The sequence below is a fragment of the Trachypithecus francoisi genome, unplaced genomic scaffold (genome assembly GCF_009764315.1).
Source record: "Trachypithecus francoisi isolate TF-2019V2 unplaced genomic scaffold, Tfra_2.0 Lachesis_group15, whole genome shotgun sequence".
In the NCBI taxonomy this organism is placed as follows: domain Eukaryota; kingdom Metazoa; phylum Chordata; class Mammalia; order Primates; family Cercopithecidae; genus Trachypithecus; species Trachypithecus francoisi.
Window position 1 is genome coordinate 72,648,248 of NW_022681460.1, and position 18,214 is coordinate 72,666,461.

General features: G+C 39.6%; 1 protein-coding gene across 8 annotated transcripts in view; it reads right to left on the reverse strand.

The window, feature by feature from the left end:
• PHACTR2 (phosphatase and actin regulator 2) overlaps positions 1-18,214 on the reverse strand; it is a 308,168-nt gene that overhangs the window by 82,932 nt on the left and 207,022 nt on the right. For 6 of the 8 annotated variants that reach the window (XM_033235199.1, XM_033235203.1, XM_033235206.1 and 3 more), the window contains exons 3-4: positions 11,043-11,123; positions 5,929-6,087 (exon numbers count right to left, since the gene is read on the reverse strand). In XM_033235199.1, coding sequence (XP_033091090.1) covers positions 5,929-6,087; positions 11,043-11,123 — 240 coding nt within the window. The remainder of the gene's footprint in view (positions 1-5,928; positions 6,088-11,042; positions 11,124-18,214) is intronic. The other 2 variants (XM_033235201.1, XM_033235205.1) reach the window with 2 other exon arrangements.

Genomic DNA, 18,214 nt, shown 5'->3' on the forward strand with positions numbered 1-18,214 from the left:
TGATGTGGCCGTGCAGTGCTACATTTAAATTGAACAAACAATGATTTGAGAAAGTTGAAGGTTGCTGGAGAGTGGCAGATGAACGCATTACAGTCACTGCTGTGGGGTGAGGACTGACAGTTGCAGCAACTGCTGGACTCATGGTTACCCTCGAGAACTCAAGTCAGATGCATCTGAAAGGGATCTGTGTTCAGTCTTGCTGTGGTCAACACTCAATTATTTTGTAAGCTAAGAGAGACTCTAGAGAATCTTTTACATGAGGCAACAATGCACTTTGGAATGAATCATCTTCTACTAGCAAAATTTTCTAAAGCTTTCCCAGTACATTGGCAGCTTCCTGTTCTACAATAACTTCCTTTGCCCTTTCCTTCCTTTCTTTTCTTTTGTGTGTGTGTGTGTGTGTGTGTGTGTGTGTGTATGAAAGAAAAGCTCAAAAAAAATTTTTTTTTTTTTTTTTGAGATAGGGTCTCTCTCTGTCACCCAGGCTGGAGTGCAGTGGCATGATCATGGCTCACTGTAGCCTTGATCTCCTGGGCTCAAGTGATAATCCAACCTCAGCCTCCTGTGTAGCTGAGACCACAGGTGTTTGCCACCACACCCAGCTAATTTTTGAACTTTTTGTAGAGATGGGGTTTTGCCACGTTGCCGAAGCTGGTCTCGAACTCCTGGGCTCAAGAGATTTGCCCCCCTTGGCCTCACGAAGTGTCAGGATTACAGGCATAAGCCACCATGCCTGGCCTTTTCAAATGCTGTCACGACTATAGGTATAACTAGATGGTGCTGAATCGAAGAAATACTTAGGTCTGTTTTTTAATGTAAACCAAATAATTATTTTTGAAAGACAAAGGCTAAAATTCATCCAAAACTCATCCCTAAGAACAGCAGCTTCTCACAAGGTTTTGTGTAACTGGAGGGGAAAGAGTATTAGTTTCTCGTTACTGAAAGACAGTGGAGATGCTGAAGGTTCATTCATATATTCACATCTGTATTCGTTCTAATAGTGGCTCATGAGAATTAAACTAAAATACCATTCTGGTCCAAAGAGTTAAGCAGCATTTCTTTAAAAATGGGGCATGATAAAAAACATTAAACCGTGTAAAGACAAGAACAAGCCTTAACCAAGTCTGTTCTCCCATAATTGAATAATCAAGAAAGAGTTTTAATATTGGAATATATTGCATTTTATTATTATTTCTATTATTTTGTTCCTTATCCTAATGAGTGTGAAGTATGGAATTCTCTTTTTTTTAACCACATTCCCCATCAATCCACATATATAATTGCATATGATGACTTCAGTTACAATAGGTAATCAATAAAGCTTTACTTTTAAAGTTCACCTTTGATGCTGCTTCAGCCACAAAATCCTCCCCTGTCAGTGTGGCCCAAGTTGACTTCTTCTGCCTCTGAACTTACTTGGGCTTATTGTGTGAACCACTTACTCAACATTTATCAGAAGCTATTTTGTATTTTTGCTTTTCTGTTTATACATCTTGTCTCCTCAACTAAGCTGAGTATCATGTATATTAATAGTAATGGCCCTCTTAACTCAGCTGGTCTTAACCAGGCAAGTATAAATCCCAAAAGTCAGTTAGGTTTGAGAATGATACAAGTTGATACACACCTAAAACATTTAATTTTGACTTAAAATATATAAATATACATTAACTTGCCAGTCTTCTGACATACGGCTGAAGTCTATTCTTTAAATACATTCTTTAAATACATCTTTGTAACTTTAGTCCCCAGCATAATACATAGTATGGAGACTAAGCCCAATAGTATCATCCATAGTGAAAGTCAAACTGATCTGTAACACATGGCATCTTAATTCTCTTATATACCACAAAATCCATGCATGTTTTATCCTCTCCCTTCATAGCATGTCACTGAGGGGTATTTTTCCTTTCTGCCTAAGGCTTAAAATTCTAAAGGTATACAGGAAAGAATCCAGCTTCTGGGTTTGGGAAGGAGGAGATAGTTCACCAGACTGGTTGGCAATGACAAGACCTACTAGGGAGAAAATGAACACACTGCAAACAGACTTTCTCCTGGCTCCTTAGAGAATGCAGTCACCTCCTCTTGACTCTTTGAACTCTACCAACTATATGTGAACATTTGTCATTCTGGTAATTCTTAAGTTATGTGTGTGCATGTGCGTGTGCACATGCACACGTGTACATGCACGCACACGCAGGGACATATGAGCATGTAAATAGCATAATTTTTTGACTGAATTATAAACTTCTGTCTGAAATTTAAAATTCCATCGAACACAATGCTGTACACACTATGTCTATGCAACGAATGGGACTGACCGTCTAATAGTTATTGACACACACCTCAGTAGAAAACAGATCCTTTAGTTGCAGCTGGGAGGTAATGAATTAAGTCAAGTTGTATATTTTACACTTACCATGTGATCTGAAGACCTGATATAAACTGATGGCGTATAGGAATATTATCATTTCAAGAGAAGGTTAAGAAAGGCCTGCCTAGTCATTCTGACTTGATAAGGACGCTAGGCTTCCCAGCAATGAGGTCTGGAAAACAAGCTGTTTCCCATACTTTCAGGCTTGGCTTCTTCGCACACTGGAAGGTTTGAGCTCAAGGATATTCAGAACAAGCCTGGGGCTGCATGTGGTCTTCACCCTGCCTAGAATGCAATTCTGACCCAATTCCTCTGCTTCATTTGACTACCTCCTTCCTGTTTCCTTCATGTCTTAGTTTGTAAATATCCTCCTCCCAGAACCAGTGTTGGTCCTTGCTGTGAGCTCCCTTGGGTTGTTGTGCTCAGGCCTTCTATGGTACTTCGCATCTTGCATTGCAATTGCCTGTTTGCATTCTGGTCTCCTCACAGGTCACGCTCTTAGGGCAAAGGCCATTTTTCATTCACCACTCTTCCTGGCCCCTAGTAGAGTCTCACCCATGGTAGACCTTCACTATTTGTGGAACAAGTAAGTGTCCACCACTTGTTATTTCATTGAAGATTTTTTTATAATAGCTTAATAAAAATAATGTCAAGCAAGATTTCTTGTGAGAGTCTTATAAGATTTTATAAGAATTCTTTTAAGATTATTATTATTTTCTTTTCTTGAGACTGGCTGTCACCCAGGCTGGAGGGCAATAGTGCCTGACCTCAGCTCACTGCAACCTCCGCCTCCTGGGTTCAGGCAATTCTCTCTGCCTCAGCTTCCCAGTAGCTGGGATTACAGGTGCTCACCACCACGCCCAGCTATTTTTGTATTTTTAGTACGGATAGGGCTTCGCCATGTTGGCCAGGCTGGTATTGAACACCTGACCTCAGGTGATCTTCCTGCCTTGGCCTCCCAAAGTGCTGGGATTACAGGCGTGAGCCATAAGATTTCTTATATTTAATACCAAGCTTTGTTTAACAGGGAGCAAGTCAGTTTTTCTGCTCTCATATATATATAAAGGCACTTACTGAGAAAGAATAATGGGAGACCAAGAGCCCCAAAGACCGTAAGGAAGAAGTCTCTATCTAGTATTAGGCAGAGGAGGCCCAAGACCACCGTACCAACTACAGAATCAGGTGCCTTCAGGAGCCCCAGAATCGCCCAGAGGGCCTGGGTGGAATCTACTCTCAGAGCAAGTGTGAAGGACACCATGTGCCATTTGTTTTGCTTTCTTTGATGGTGATGTTTCGAATATTAAAGTATTGAGATACTGTCTTATGAAGAGATATAATACACATCTAGGGCTCTAAAGGCAGATGATATGGTTTGGCAAATATAAGCAAATAGATGACAGAATGCTCTTGAATGAGTTGGCTTCATGCAGGAGGAAAGGGAGCACTGTATCCCAAAATAAAAGGTGAATTAAGATCATGGGATAGTGGGATTTGCATGGTAGTGAGCTCACAGAAGCAGTGAGACCAGAAGAGGAGCAGAGGCAAAAGTGAAGCTTGAGTTGGTCTTCAGAATTAAAAATGTGTTTTCCAGAGAAATAAATTGTTACTTTTGTCATAAGGCATTTTCTAATTAACATAATACACTGTAATAATAGTTATGCGTGACATTCTTTTCAGTCTCAGGAAGTGGCTTCTATACCTAGTGCTTCTCCTGTGGCTCTGGTGTGTTCTCTTTCCACACAGGAGAGAGCCGCACTGCCTCATTAGTGGTATGTCAGCATCCAGCACTCCCAGCTCCTTCCTCATGTACTATTAGCCAAGCAAGAGGCTCTCTTGGACCTTATCAGACAAGGAAGAATTGAATGTACTAAGTCTAAGTAAAGAAAAACATCTCTCAACTATTCATGGACCCATAGATCTGCTATCTTCTTTCAAGAACATCAAGGTCTGTTGGTTAATTCATATAAAACTGTCAGGAACTTTTTATTATGTTGATAAGGGAAACACTTCCTTTGATGTCTGGCCAGTCCGGTGACGAATACCCTGCACGGACCAGGCACCAGAGATGGCACTGTTACGTAATACAGGATGCGATTCTGGGATGTGAGAAGGCTGCCAGGGACAAACCACAGATGGATTTGAAATTCAACAGTCTGGCGAGACAGGACAGAAAGACTTAAACAAAAAACATCACTACTTGCGTTAATACTTTCAGCTGAATCCCACTAAAATTTATTTAAGTCTACTTTCTTTTTATGTTCCAGAAATATTATCATTGAAAGTATTAGTTAATTTCATAATTTGTGTGCATAAGCTTAACCAGAGTCCGTCAATGGAACAAGGCGAGATATAGTCCTTGAAATAAAGCAAAATAATACATTTCCAACAGATTATTTACACAGGCTTCTAAAACTTTTAAAGGCTAATATATATGCAAATAACGAATGGCTATGAACTTCCAGAGAAGATGATTTTAAGTTACAAGGTGTGTTTAATAGGGCCATCAAATACTCTTTTTTCCCTTTCTCTCTCAAGGATCTGGGTCAAAAACAGAGAAAGAGAATTCACTTTCATCAGTTTCTAAGAGTTCAAAATGCCCACAGAACACGTACTAGGTTTGACAAAATTTTACCATTCAACTTAGAGACAGACATTATAAAACAGGAAATAGTATATTTCCTAAAGATTCCTTTCTGTGCTGCATGGAGGCATCTAGAATCTCCCCCCAAAACCTCTCCTTATAGAAGTTTCTTTTCATGTTTGGAGGTTCCTACGCAGTGGTATCATCACAGCAGTGGTATCAAGATGTCATCAATCCATAACTAGGAATTTGTGAATGTTCTGGGAGTCCCTGATAGATATCTATTTTGCAGGTATCTCAATGTACTGTGGTGTATTCACTCTAGGAACCAAGGTCTCTAAAGAAGTCTTCTGGGAATAGCATAATTGCCTCTGGCACATTTTGAAGTTTCCAATTGCACAGAGGCTGTGGGAATCAGGCAGCAGAGCAACCACAGTCCATGGCATCTCTGGGAGCTATTCCTGGGTCTCTCTCAGAAACATCTGGAACCTACGATACTGGACACGTGGATGCCACCAGCAGAGTTCCCACTGCTGAAGACAGTGCTGGGCTGAACAAGCCATGTGGGTTTTGATATTCAGCAGTTCATGCTGAACTGCTCACGGGGCCAGTTGTAACTAGCAGAGAAAGATGCTCAGATTTCTCACTTTCATTATGATCCTGAGACAAAGCTCCTAAGAAAGGATAATCTTCCCAGACATCTTTAATGATTAAAGAGGCCACCCCTTCTGATTATTACTTTTAATTAACATTTATTAATAATTAAGAAAATCAAATACTGTGCTTATAAAATGGATGTATCTACCTGAGAAAATCATCCAATTTCACTTTACTAGTTATCATTTCTTTCTTTTTTCCGTTTGTAAACCTCTCCTCTTCAGACTGCTGGTTTTAGAGTCACTAGTTGGAGCCTAAGTGCTGGTTCTAGACATTGAGCTATACTAAAGTAAATAATACGGGTTTCTCTTCATTTTACCTTTCTTATCTTCTGCCTTTTCCTCCAGAGGTGGTGTTTTTTCAGAAACAGAGCCATTACCTTCTTCAGACTTTACTACATTTTCCTCTCGGGTAGATTCCTCTCCGATGGGTATCATGTGCCCGTTTGAATTTTCAAAGTTAACTGTTACATCTCCATCTAAAATGGGAAAGAAACACCTGGATGTCTAACTTGCTGGCTTTCTTGAAAACAAGTTTTCCAGTTACTAGGATTGTAGAATTTGGATTCATGTTTCAGTCCCTGGGAACCAAATACACCCTGCACTGTTTCACCAGTTTATTCAAAACAAAAGAGCTAGAAAATCCTCAGACTTGGGAAAAAGCTGCTATGAGGGAATATCTATGCACCATTTCAAGACAATAGGAATGATCATCCTAATTATGCAATATCCCAGGGCAGCAGAGTCCCTCTGTTCTGGTGCTTAGGTTTGGCTGAAGTCAATACTCATGTGTTTCTTCGTCATTCAGAAATAGAATGGCGAGAGGAATAATCTGGAAAATGGAATAAACATTTTGCAAGCACCAAAAACACAAGGTGAATGCAAATACACAAATAACATGAAATGTAATTACACATACAAACAATAAGTGGGAGAATATGAAAATTTCCAAGTACTATTGGTTTCAGAATATATTAAGTATATGATGTGCTAACTTCACACAGTAATATAACTTCTACTCTATATGCAGGGAAAAGATGATAAAAGGCTATTTTCATTTTTATTTCTTTATTTATGGAAAGATTAAAGTATACTCAGGTAATTATTATATATAACTAGCCAAAAAGTCCCTAAGTTGTCCTAAAAATAATTTGAATACATTAGAGAAAAAAAAGCACACATAAAAAAGTAGTCACAAAGGAATTTTAAAAAACTGTAATGGATACAATGTTGAATATATATCTAAATCATAAATGACTAATTTTAACTCCTGTATTTCCATAATTCCTGGTGGTTTCTAAAGTGAAAGAGACTTTGCAGAAATGTTTAGTTCAGTGATTCTTGAAAAGATTAACCCTACTTTATATCTGGAAAATTTTAAGAGGCTTTGCTACCATTATAAAAGAAAAATTAACGAATGGAAGGTTTGCGCAAATCTAAAAATCTGCTTAATTAGAGCTCTTCCTATTTTTACTACTCTTATCTTGGCAATCATTATAAAACAGAAACCATTTCCCAAATTGTCATTAAATATGATTGAATTGCTTTGGCTTAACAATAAAATCCATTTGCCTTCTGAACAAACAGGTATGACATTTTAATACATCAACCATGTATCATGAAATTATGTCATTTTTAGAATGAAAAAGCAATCGTTGCTTAGTCATATAACTCCCAATAACCTATAACTGAGTCCTGTGTAAAACTAAAATAAACAATAATTAAGGCAATGCCATTACAAGTAAATCTCAACTATTTTAATAAAATTAAAGTAAGAATGTTTTAAAGACTATATGTCAAGCAAAGAGAACCCAAATGATTCTTAGTTCCTATTATTAAATCCCAAGAAATTAGCTATAAAAAGGAGAACACAATATATCCAGATAAAATAAAAATGAAGAATCGAAAATTCCAAACAAAATAGAAAACCACTTGCTTATACATAAAAATCTTCAGTTTTTAGGTAACTCAAATATAAATTTATCTTTGTTTTCTTTGACTTTAGTTGGTAATAAAAGTATATTGAAGTCATGTCAATGACAATTTAATTCTATTTTAAGCATTATTATATTAAAATTCTTTAATTAAATAACTTATTTATTAAATTTAGAAAAACCTAGAGAGAAATGTTAATAGTCATGACACAAGAAGAAATTGGATTAGCATATGATAGAGAGAAATAGTCAACAATGTGGAAAATGCTTTTTTTTTTTTTTGAGACGGAGTCTTGCTCTGCCCCCAGGCTGGAGTGCAGTGGTGCGATCTCGGCTCACTGCAAGCTCTGCCTCCTGGGTTTATGCCATTCTCCTGCCTCAGCCTCCCAAGTAGCTGGGACTACAGGCGCCCGCCACCACACCCGGCTAATTTTTTTGTATTTTTAGTAGAGACGGGGTTTCACCATGTTAGCCAGGATGGTCTTGATCTCCTGACCTCGTGATCCGCCCGTCTCGGCCTCCCAAAGTGCTGGGATTACAGGCGTGAGCCACCGCACCCGGCGAAGGAAAATACTTACTTTGAGGCATGAAATAAAGCTAGTTAGTATGAAGATAATTGTAGAAAAAGGAGACACATTTGTGATAAATATGGAATTCAAGAACAAAACAGAGGGGAAGTAAAGTTATTAATTAGTTGGTGTGTATATTGAAAAGGTTTTCTAGTATTGAGTGTTAAGGAAGTTGTTTTAGAGTTAAAATAAGTTAAATCCTTGATATAGCGTACGTGTGTAAGTAAAATACAAGCAGAGCAAAGGAAGGCAAGAAGGTGCTGAGCTGAATGGCAGGTGACAATAAGTGGCCCAAGTCAACACGTCTCACGGGAGCTAAGGAAAAAGAAGACTCAAAACGTAGTTATCAGCTTAAAGTAAAATGAGAGATAAAGCACAAACAGGAAAAGGAGCACGAGGGTGTTTGAAGGGGGTCACCTTCTTCTAGTAAACAGGTGTAGTGGGGATATACTATAGTTAAAGGAAGGAAAGATAGAAAGAGAAAATCATATATGACCAAAAGGCAAGTGATAAAAGTCCACAGTGGGAGAAAAGGAAAGGATGGTACACAGGCAAAACCACTTCCACACCCTCATGTCAAAAGCTAAGGGAAAAGATGGAGGGAAAAAAGCAGAGGTAAGCAGCAAACTTGTACTAGATCATCGACTTCCCTGGAGAGAAGACGAATTACTGAACTTTTAGGTTGAAGGTATGTCTGTATGTAAAAAAGAGAACCTAAAAGGAAAAATAATAACTGGGAGAGTATGGGACATGATGGGATGGGGTCAAACTCAGGGTAGCTAGAGGGATTTTTAAAGTCTATCTGGCTGACTGAATAAAGGGCTTGATGGACAGGCACTGTCAAGATCAGAGGCAAGGTCAAGAAGATCAAGGCAAAGAACGAATCTTCACTGGCAGCAGAAAGAAGGTTGTTACCAAGAACAGCAGCTTCTAGTCTCTCAGACTGAAATTCTCCAGATAATTGCTTTTGGGAAAAGTACAGAAAACTATTTTCTCCAGCCCTCAGCTGAAAAGGGGAATGTCTCCATTTACCACTGACATCCTCAGGAACCTTCAACCATTAGATAATTTCTACAGTTCTAGATAGGGACGATGCAAAAGCTGGCAAGTGAAATCTAGTAGTTTATGACTTCTCAAACATTAAGCCTATTATTGTATTATGTTAGGTTAAAAAAAAGTTTTGTTCCTTTATATTTTAAAACTTTTAGTTTCCACTGCAAAAGTTAAATAACAAGATCAGAGAGTCAGATTTCTGAGAAGTATATGTCGGCCCAAGAAATTATAATCTATGAGGCAAATAGTTTCACAGATTAGGCAGAATAAAAATCATTTCTTTAAACTGACTCTTGCTACTTGGTTTTTAGAAAGAGCAAATTCTTTTTCTACCTACAAATTTTAATTAGGAAAAAAAGATAGGCTTTGAATCTTCACCTTTAAACCCATTAACTGTTTCAATCATAAAATTTTCCATTTTGTACTTTCTTTAAAATATTTCTAAATAAATGATGCCTAATAAGTGCATTGGCCCATCCCATAAAGCTGATGGCCCAGTGTTAAGCTTTCAATGGGTGTATTATTTCTCTATTGCCTTCAGAGACATTGGACAGGGGCTTAATTTTGATATTGCAAGTCTACCTTTAAGTTTCAAAAGTTAGAAATATGCATTTTTAACTCTTAAAAGTCTCAAACAGGAAATAAGTAGCTTCAAAATAATAGAAAAACAGGGAAAACATAAAATTCATTCATAAAGTAGAGTAAGAAAAGTTTGACAGGTCAGAAATTGAAGTAAAATACCTAAAATAGCGAGGGCTTAAGAAAATGCTACTATTCACTCCAGAGTTCCCTATTTTCTTTGAATCAGGAGAAAAACAGGAAAGCATTTTCCAGCTCCACTCTGGAATTATTCAGATGCTGGAAAAAGCATGTCATTTTGATTTACAAATAGTGTATGCCAAAAAATGTTAAGTCCTTTGCAAGGAACATATATCAGGAAAACAGCTGTATTATTATTTCAATTTCAATTTCAATTCTAAATTAATAGCATTTTATTTGTTCCCATAAAAGTACAATAATAACACTTTATTATTACAGTAAATGTGAGGTGAAGGGAGGCATGAGATAAATCAACAATGTTGCAACAAAATGTCCTTTAATTTTAAATTTAATAGTGGAAGCGATGAAAATGATTAGATATTATTTATTTGGAGAAATAACCAATGTTATTGTCTTCTTTTGAGCGTCAGTACCGGTTTCTATCTGATCTTTGTCTTTTCTGAACAAAGTTCCTCCTTGGGAGGATAGAGAAAAAAAGAGAAGATCAGAGATAGGGGAAAAAATTAGAAATAATCATTGCTAGGGAAAGATTCAGAGAAATGAAAAGAGAACAAGACTGCAAAATTACTTGAGAGAAGGCAGAAAGCAAGTTAGTTTAGTTTGCCTGTTCATGCTTTATTGATTGTACATTTCAGTGTTATTATAGAGTGCAAAGGACAAGAGGTATGTGTGCCTTCTCTCTTCTGTTTTATTGGTAGTCTTAAGAAACAAAATAGCATGAACCAAGCTAAAACTTTGCATTTACTCAAACACATGAGTTTCATGTGAATAGAAAGACTGAAGCTCAAGAATAGAGAACAGAAGGAGCCATAAGCACTTGTATCTCATCTGTATCGGCCTCGGATGTACCTTTGCAGAGTTTTAGGTTTAGAATGACATATGGTGACGGATTCACCAGGAAAGTCACTAGAATTTTGTAATACTTCAGATTCTCTGCAGCTCACAAAGGCATCACCAATGGGAGCAAGGCTCTTGGAATGCAATAATCACTGCTTTACCTTACAAAGACCGTGATTATTTTAAATTTCAAAAGAAAACAAAAGAAAGACCAAAGAATGAAGGACCAAAATATTTAAAATGTATGATTAATTTCCTCACCTTGATCAGGCAATTCCTTAAGAACTCCCCTTCTTATCAGCTCCTCTCTACTTTGTCGTGTGGATATCTTCCTTTCTAATACTTTCAAAAAGAACAAGCACAAGTAAGAATCAAGTCATCCCTTAAGATAATTATGAAAAACATTCCAAGTAGAATTGAGCACATTTATTCTGCTCACATGAGGGCTCAAACTCGTTTTCTTAGTTGCTTAACAAAACACATGATCAGAGTTGAATCAACACAGCTATGACAAGAGCAAATGGCTGCAGCTCATGATCTGAAGTCCAGCCGCCATCCCTGGTCTTTCAAATGGCCACCTTTGGCCTGGCTTCCAGACATATTATTCCATACCAGCTAGAGAGCATAAAGGCTACTTCTAACGTTGAAGCTAGAAATGTCGCATTCTAAAACATACGATTCTATGGATATACAGTGTATGTAGAAGATATGTATGCTTACATTAAAAAAAAAACCATAAACATTCAGTAAATATTCTGGGTAACCCATTTGTATTCCAGGAAAATGAATTATTTTCTAGTGTTTTCTCTCTCACTCCATCTATTACAATAGCCCAACACATCATATTTCTATAACTCTTTCTCCTGCATTCTCACTAATTCTGGAGAGTTCTGGTATATTACCTGACAATCCCCAGGTCTTAGGAGGATGGAGAAGGCAATTAAGAATAATCAGCTTTCAGCCAGGAACAGTGGCTCATGCCTGTAATCCTAGCACTTTGGGGGGCTGAGGTGGGTGGATCACCTGAGGTCAGGAGTTCGAGACCAGCCTGGCCAACATGGCAAAACCCCATCTCCAAAAAATACAAAAATTAGCTGGGCATAGTGGTGGGCACCTGTAACCCCAGCTATTCAGGAGGCTGAGGCAGGAAAACCATTTGAACCCAGGAGGCAGAGGCTGCAGTGAGCCAAGATTCCGCCATTGCACTCCAGCCTGGGCGACAAGAGCGAAACTCCATCTCAGAAAAAAAAAAAATAACAATAATAATCAGTTTTCACAGACATGTAAAGTCATGGGGATCTTAATATTGATTCTTTCTTCTTCTGGAAGAAATGTAAATTCCTGGTAGAACTTTGAACTGGGGCTTGGGAGCTTAGCAGTGTTCTCCTTGAGTGTGTATAGTATTAAATCCTGTGCTCTACATGTCCATGCAACTGCAAAGTCCATTCCTCACTTTCAGGGGCCAAGAAGGTGCGTAAAACTAACACGTGGTCATGTCATCTACTAATCCTGAGTCAACATTTCTCAAAGTGTGTTCTGCAGAACTCTATTTCCTCCAAACCCTCTGTTCAAAAATGTACTTCGACACAGCAGCGAAGGGCCAGATAAGGAGTCTAGAGCACTTCGAAGAGCAGGAAAGCTACACTGTTAGAGAACAGGCAGCTACAGTAGCATGAGATTTCTGACGCTCCCTGATTCCTGCTCCTGGCCTCATAATCTGCAAATCCTGGAACTACTCTAGACAACATCATTTCAACTAAACTAAAGCCATTACCCCAAACCAGGCTCTGACACATCCAAAGGGAGCAAGTGATAACACTAAGAAGACATTTGTGATAACACTAAGAACATGTTTGCTCAGAGGTTCCAGGGCCTCAAGCAAGGACACTGATAGGAGACAGGGTGGGAGGATGTGCCCTGGGCAGCCAGCTTTGTAGTAAGTACATGAAAGTCTTCCATAAGTGTTTGCTAATTGCATGCACCACAGAATAGCAACACTTAGTTTCTTGAAGAACCTGGATTTTTTTTCCTTTCTGATAACTAGAAATTGTGTATTCCTTTTTAAATCCTGGTTGCTAGAAAGATCAGAGTAAAACTGGATATTTGACACAGACTTCATATGACAATTCATGGATGGAATCTGTTTCCTCCTTCTCTAAAACCTGACTTTATATTTTATGTACCATATATAAGCTCTTTACTGTAAGTTTTGTCAAACATTTTTTTGGATAGAATCAGAACAGAAACAAACAGGAAAATGAGTGAATGAATGAATATATGGTCAAAAGAAGGACAATGAACAGCTTATGGGTTTAAAAGGAGACATACACAGAAGGCTTCCCGCCCTTTCTTTAGATTCCTCACTCACTCCATTCTTCCCGTGCCTTCCAGAAGCAAGTAACAACAGCTCACTTAAAGGTTAGTGATTTTAGTGAAAAAAGTTAACCAGGCAAGGAGTTTTTTTGTTTGTTTGTTTTTTGTTGTTTTTAACTGGGAGTTCTATTATGTAAAAAGAGTGCTGTTATTTAAATACAGTTTCAATTTGTTCAGCCTCTGGTCCAAAAGGAGAGAACTCTTATCAATGCAGGAAGCCAAAGAACACCCACAATGACAGGTGGGACACTGCTGGGATTTTGCAGGTGCTTTAGAAGGACGTTGACCACTGTAGCCTCCCAGGGATTGTAAAAACCCATTCATGCTTGACTCGGCTCTGAGGAGTGGCAGGATTCTGTAGACCTCCTCCAACAGTTGTCCTGGACTCCATTCCTGGGGACAGGCCCAGAGATTCATGGCTGTTCTGCCCTAAACTTAAGGATGAAGGTAGCAACTACAAGAGCAAGTGCCTCTGGCCTAGGGATCAGGCCACATTCTCGCAAATCAAATGCACTGCCAATTCAGAATTCAATCATTGTGGCTGTCTTCCTAATCGGCCCTTTGCTCATAAGAAACGAAACTTTTACTTGTTTGCTGCTTCTTTAAAATTACCCAAAACACCAAATGGCTACCAGGAGTCCTGGATTCTAGTCCTTGAATTCCTACAACTAGTTGAGTGACCCTGGGCAGTCACTTTGAGTTCCTGGGCCTCTAATCCATTATCTGTAAAATAAGGGACAAAATTCAAGGATCGCTAAGGACAATTCATAAAGCTCAAATGCTGTGTGATCCTGTATCATTAATTGAGGTTGTCTGTAATCTCTGCTTCGGGCACCTTTCAAAAACGTTCATTCTTGCACTAAAAAATCATCCGATAGCCTGGAACATACCATGTTTCTTATTCTGCCTTTCCATTATGGATCCCGGAGGTTTCTTTAGTTTTAGTTTTGAGTTTTCTTTTGCTTAAATTCTAATTTAGTCTCAGCTAAAAATTCCCCCTTTCTTCCTTGTAAACTAAAAATTCCCCCTTTTCTTCCTTGTAAACCCTGGAGCTTTGAAGCAGCAGCCTTGGCTTCCTGCCAAGAATCAAAACCAACAGCTTTGTTCTTTTGCTCTAATTCCTATAAACAGGCTCTGATAGGAAAATGCCGTTGGCTATTTGTTTGGTCTTTGGCTGAGAGCATGTTTAACACACAATGCAGATACCTGTGTACAGGGCCAATGAGAACAAACTGCAGGCGACTGAGCACGGAAAGTATGTTGCTGGGGCACAACATTCCAACCACCGCTCTCACAGCAGTACAAGTATCTCATTCTTCACCTTTTAAAATATTTGCCTCTTGTTTATATAGTGCCTGCATGTTTGCAGAGCACATTCACTGGACACTTTTCCATGGGCTCAGAGGGAGTTTGCATTGCAATGAATCTGAGAGGTCATTCTAGTCCAACACACTGCACAAAGTAGGGGCTATCTCAGAATACTCCTGAGATGTGCTCACCTGCTTAAAATCACTCAGAGGGAAGATGCTCACTTTAAGGCATAGCCCACTTCAGTGTCGATCACCCTCATTTTGAGGAAGGTAATCCAGAGAATGAGTCAAATCGCACGCCCTGTAACTTCTGCACATCAGTCTAATCCAAGCTCTCTGTAGCTATGGACTAGAGTCAGTTGTTTGTGAGCAGAAAACAGCATCCATCGGCTCCAGGCCATCACTGAGAGCCTGCTGTTATTGCAACCTGCTCGAATCTGATCCCAAGTATCCCACCAGCTGCTCTTTGACTTTGAAGCTCACACCAGTCTATGCACAGAAATCTATGCACCGATCTATGCACCACAGCTACAGCATAACCAAGATACTACCAGGGAAGACGCTAGTGGGGCACGGGTCGCTGAATGTAGCTGAATACAGTAGCTAAGGTGTCTCCATGAAAAGTATTACCACCAGTCGAGTAAATAAATGGCCCATGGCCTGTCACTTTTCTCCCAATTGGAAAAGCATAAGAGCTTTTTTATACCAAGATCAAACAAAGCCATGATTTCTGCATCACTCTGCATTGGGCTAATTGACGTTTTGACAGTTCAATTCTGATAACAACAGTGCACTCTAATTCTCTCTGGGAAGTGAAGGAAGCACTGCCCTGCATTTTCCTGACTTCATGCTTATACTCTGCTAATCTTCCCAAAACTTCCCAAGGCTGCCCATCTCACTTCCAATAATCTCTGAACTCACCGCAGCACCTTAGGCTGTCCCTTCTATCACGTGCCTGGCTCCTAAACACTCCCTTCTGGCTTTCAGCTTCAATTCCTTGGGGCCCCGCTGCTTCTCCCCTGAGGCGTGGCCCCTGCATGGTGGCCTCTGTCCTTCCCAGGAGGCCATCTCCCCAGACACCTGCTAGACTCACTCCATCTTGTCCCACATGTCTGTGCTCAAAGGTCACCTTAGTAGAAGTCCCTTCCCTGAACTTCTGGTATAGAATGGTTATTCCCCTTCCCAACTTTATCTCTTCTTTTCGGGCAAAACCCATCATCACCTCTTAACATATGGAAGTATCATCTCGTTGAGAACCAAAATTCTGTTTTGCTTACTGCTGTGTCCCCAGCGTTTACTTACAGGCTGTTGGCTTTGTAAAAATATGTGTATTTGTTGAATAAAATAAAAGAAAATAAGCTAATCATGACAACGGTATTGTTTCTGCCCCTTCCCAGTCCTCGATTTGGGAGAAAAGAAGTGAGGCTTGTGGCAAAACCCTGAGGGACAAGAATCTTCTGTCTTCTCCCTCCTTAATTCTTGGCTGGGCCAGTCCTAGGGAAAAAAATCTCAACCTTCTGTCCTATGGATGATCTGAAGAAGTCTCTGTATGCACTGAGGAAGGGAGCTCACAGTGTGTAGATGACAAACACCAGCAACTAGCAGGGTGAAGTACACGACTGGGCTCCTCATAAATTAGAAATGATTTATGATGTCCTTCTGGGCATGGAGAGGTAGCTGTGGAGCTGCACTCAGGAAAAGAGGTTGGAGCGTATGCCGCTGGCTTTTTTCTGCAGATACTTGGCCGGGATTTCATATTACTCTGGAAATATCTGTGAGAGTAAATCTTGTAGTCAACAAGTCACTTGTGTTTTTCTTTGGTGAGGAAAGAGAGTCCTAATTCTCAATTCTAACACCATTTAATGACTGGGCAAAATAGAAGAGCAAATAGAACACTATTAAATAAGCATGCCATGTTATCTTCTCAGTTCTGAGTACTGAATGGCCTCACTGTAAAACTGTGACAGAAACACACAAAACCACTTGTCTCGTGTTGAAAGTGTTCTACAAGATCCTGGCTCGGCTTTGCCCCTCTTCAACAGCAGTTGCAGAAAACAGAATGTCAGAAAACGGTCTGCTTTTAAAAAGATCTTCACTAAGGCAGAGCTAAGTCATTTAAAGAAACAACCATCTCAGTGCCACCCAACAGGACATTTGCAAAAACCTTCCAAAACATCCCAAGAATGTACGCCAGAGATACAAAGCCAATATCCCCACCTAAAAACACTCAGGGGTCTGGCGATTTTTTTGTTTATCTGCTCCAACCACTCCCCTACTAAAGAATTCTACAGTCTGTGGAACAAGTTGGACTTGGAACGGCAGCCAAGCTTTATAACCGGTCCCAGCGAACCATTTTTCCCGTCACTTTCCTTCCATCTCTTTTTTGGAAGCCTAGCATTAAAGTCAAACTTCTTGCCATTTCCTAAACATCTCTTGCAGTTCTTCAGCTCCATTCCTTCACGTATTGCTCCTTCTTCCTAGAATTTAGACTGTTTCCCTATCACTCTCCAGTGAAATCGACCCTAAAATTTTAAGTCCTCTTCACACAGTAGAGCTGCATGGAGATCTCACTATCCTGATGGGCTAGAACTTTGTGTTCCAAAAGCACTTTTAACTAACTTCTCTGTTCCTCAACTTCCTCATTTGCAAAATGGAGAGATAGTAACTACTTTTCTGGTTCTTTTGGAGACTAAATAGGTTAAACCAAGTAAAATACTTAGACCAGTACCTAGGATCTAGAAAGCATTCAATACATATTAGCTATTAACTATTATTTCTGTTATAGCACTTACTAAGTTGTTCATTACTAAATTCATGTGTATGCGACTGCATATTCACATGATTCTGGTCTAAGCCTTCTGAGGGATGTCGTGCTTATCATTTCATCCCCATAATGCCAAAAGTAATATATCGCACAGAGTAGACATTGGGGACCTAAGTGTCTTTTTGAGGGGGAAGGAGGGAAGGCATGTCTAGCATCCTTTTCTACTTTTAGAAATGACCCTCTTGACATTTTTCCTTTGGGAAACCACATTCCCCCTCTCTTAGTCCGTGTCATTTGTATAAGGTTAACCTCATCCCTGGGCACTAGGCTCTTGGGTTCCTGGGCTTATCCAATCAGAGCCCGGTATCTCCCTGGCACTGGTGACTGGGTCAGAGAGGGACACATGCTTAAGTTGCAGAAATAAGATCCAGGCCCAAAAAATGTGCTGGAACAATAGGAAAGCAAGGCTTTCTCTTTCTTCTGGAGCTGTTAAAACCAGATAAATAAGAGCAAGAGTGGCTAGCGGCCACCTTGCCTTCACAAGAGAAGAGTTGAAGTTAACAACAACAACAACAAAAGCCAATAGAGAGGAAATACAGACTCAAAAGAGGAAGTGAGACAGGTTCCTAATGAGATCGCTTGTAAGCACCTGGATCCAACAATGCCTGAAGGTTGTCTGCCCCTGGATTTTTCAGTTACATGAGCCAGTAAGTTCTCTATTTGATTAAGCTTATTATGATTCATCAGCAGTGAAGAGCCCTGACTAATCAAAAAGGTATCAAATAAGTTTTTTTTTTTTTTGAGACGGAGTTTCACTCTTTGCCTAGGCTGGAGTGCAGTGGTGGTGTGATCTCAGCTCACTGCAATCTCCATCTCCCAGGTTTAAGCAATTCTCCTGCTTCAGCCTCCCAAGTAGCTGGGATTACAGGCACACACCACCACGCCCAGCTAATTTTTTTTTGTATTTTTGGTAGAGACGGGGTTTC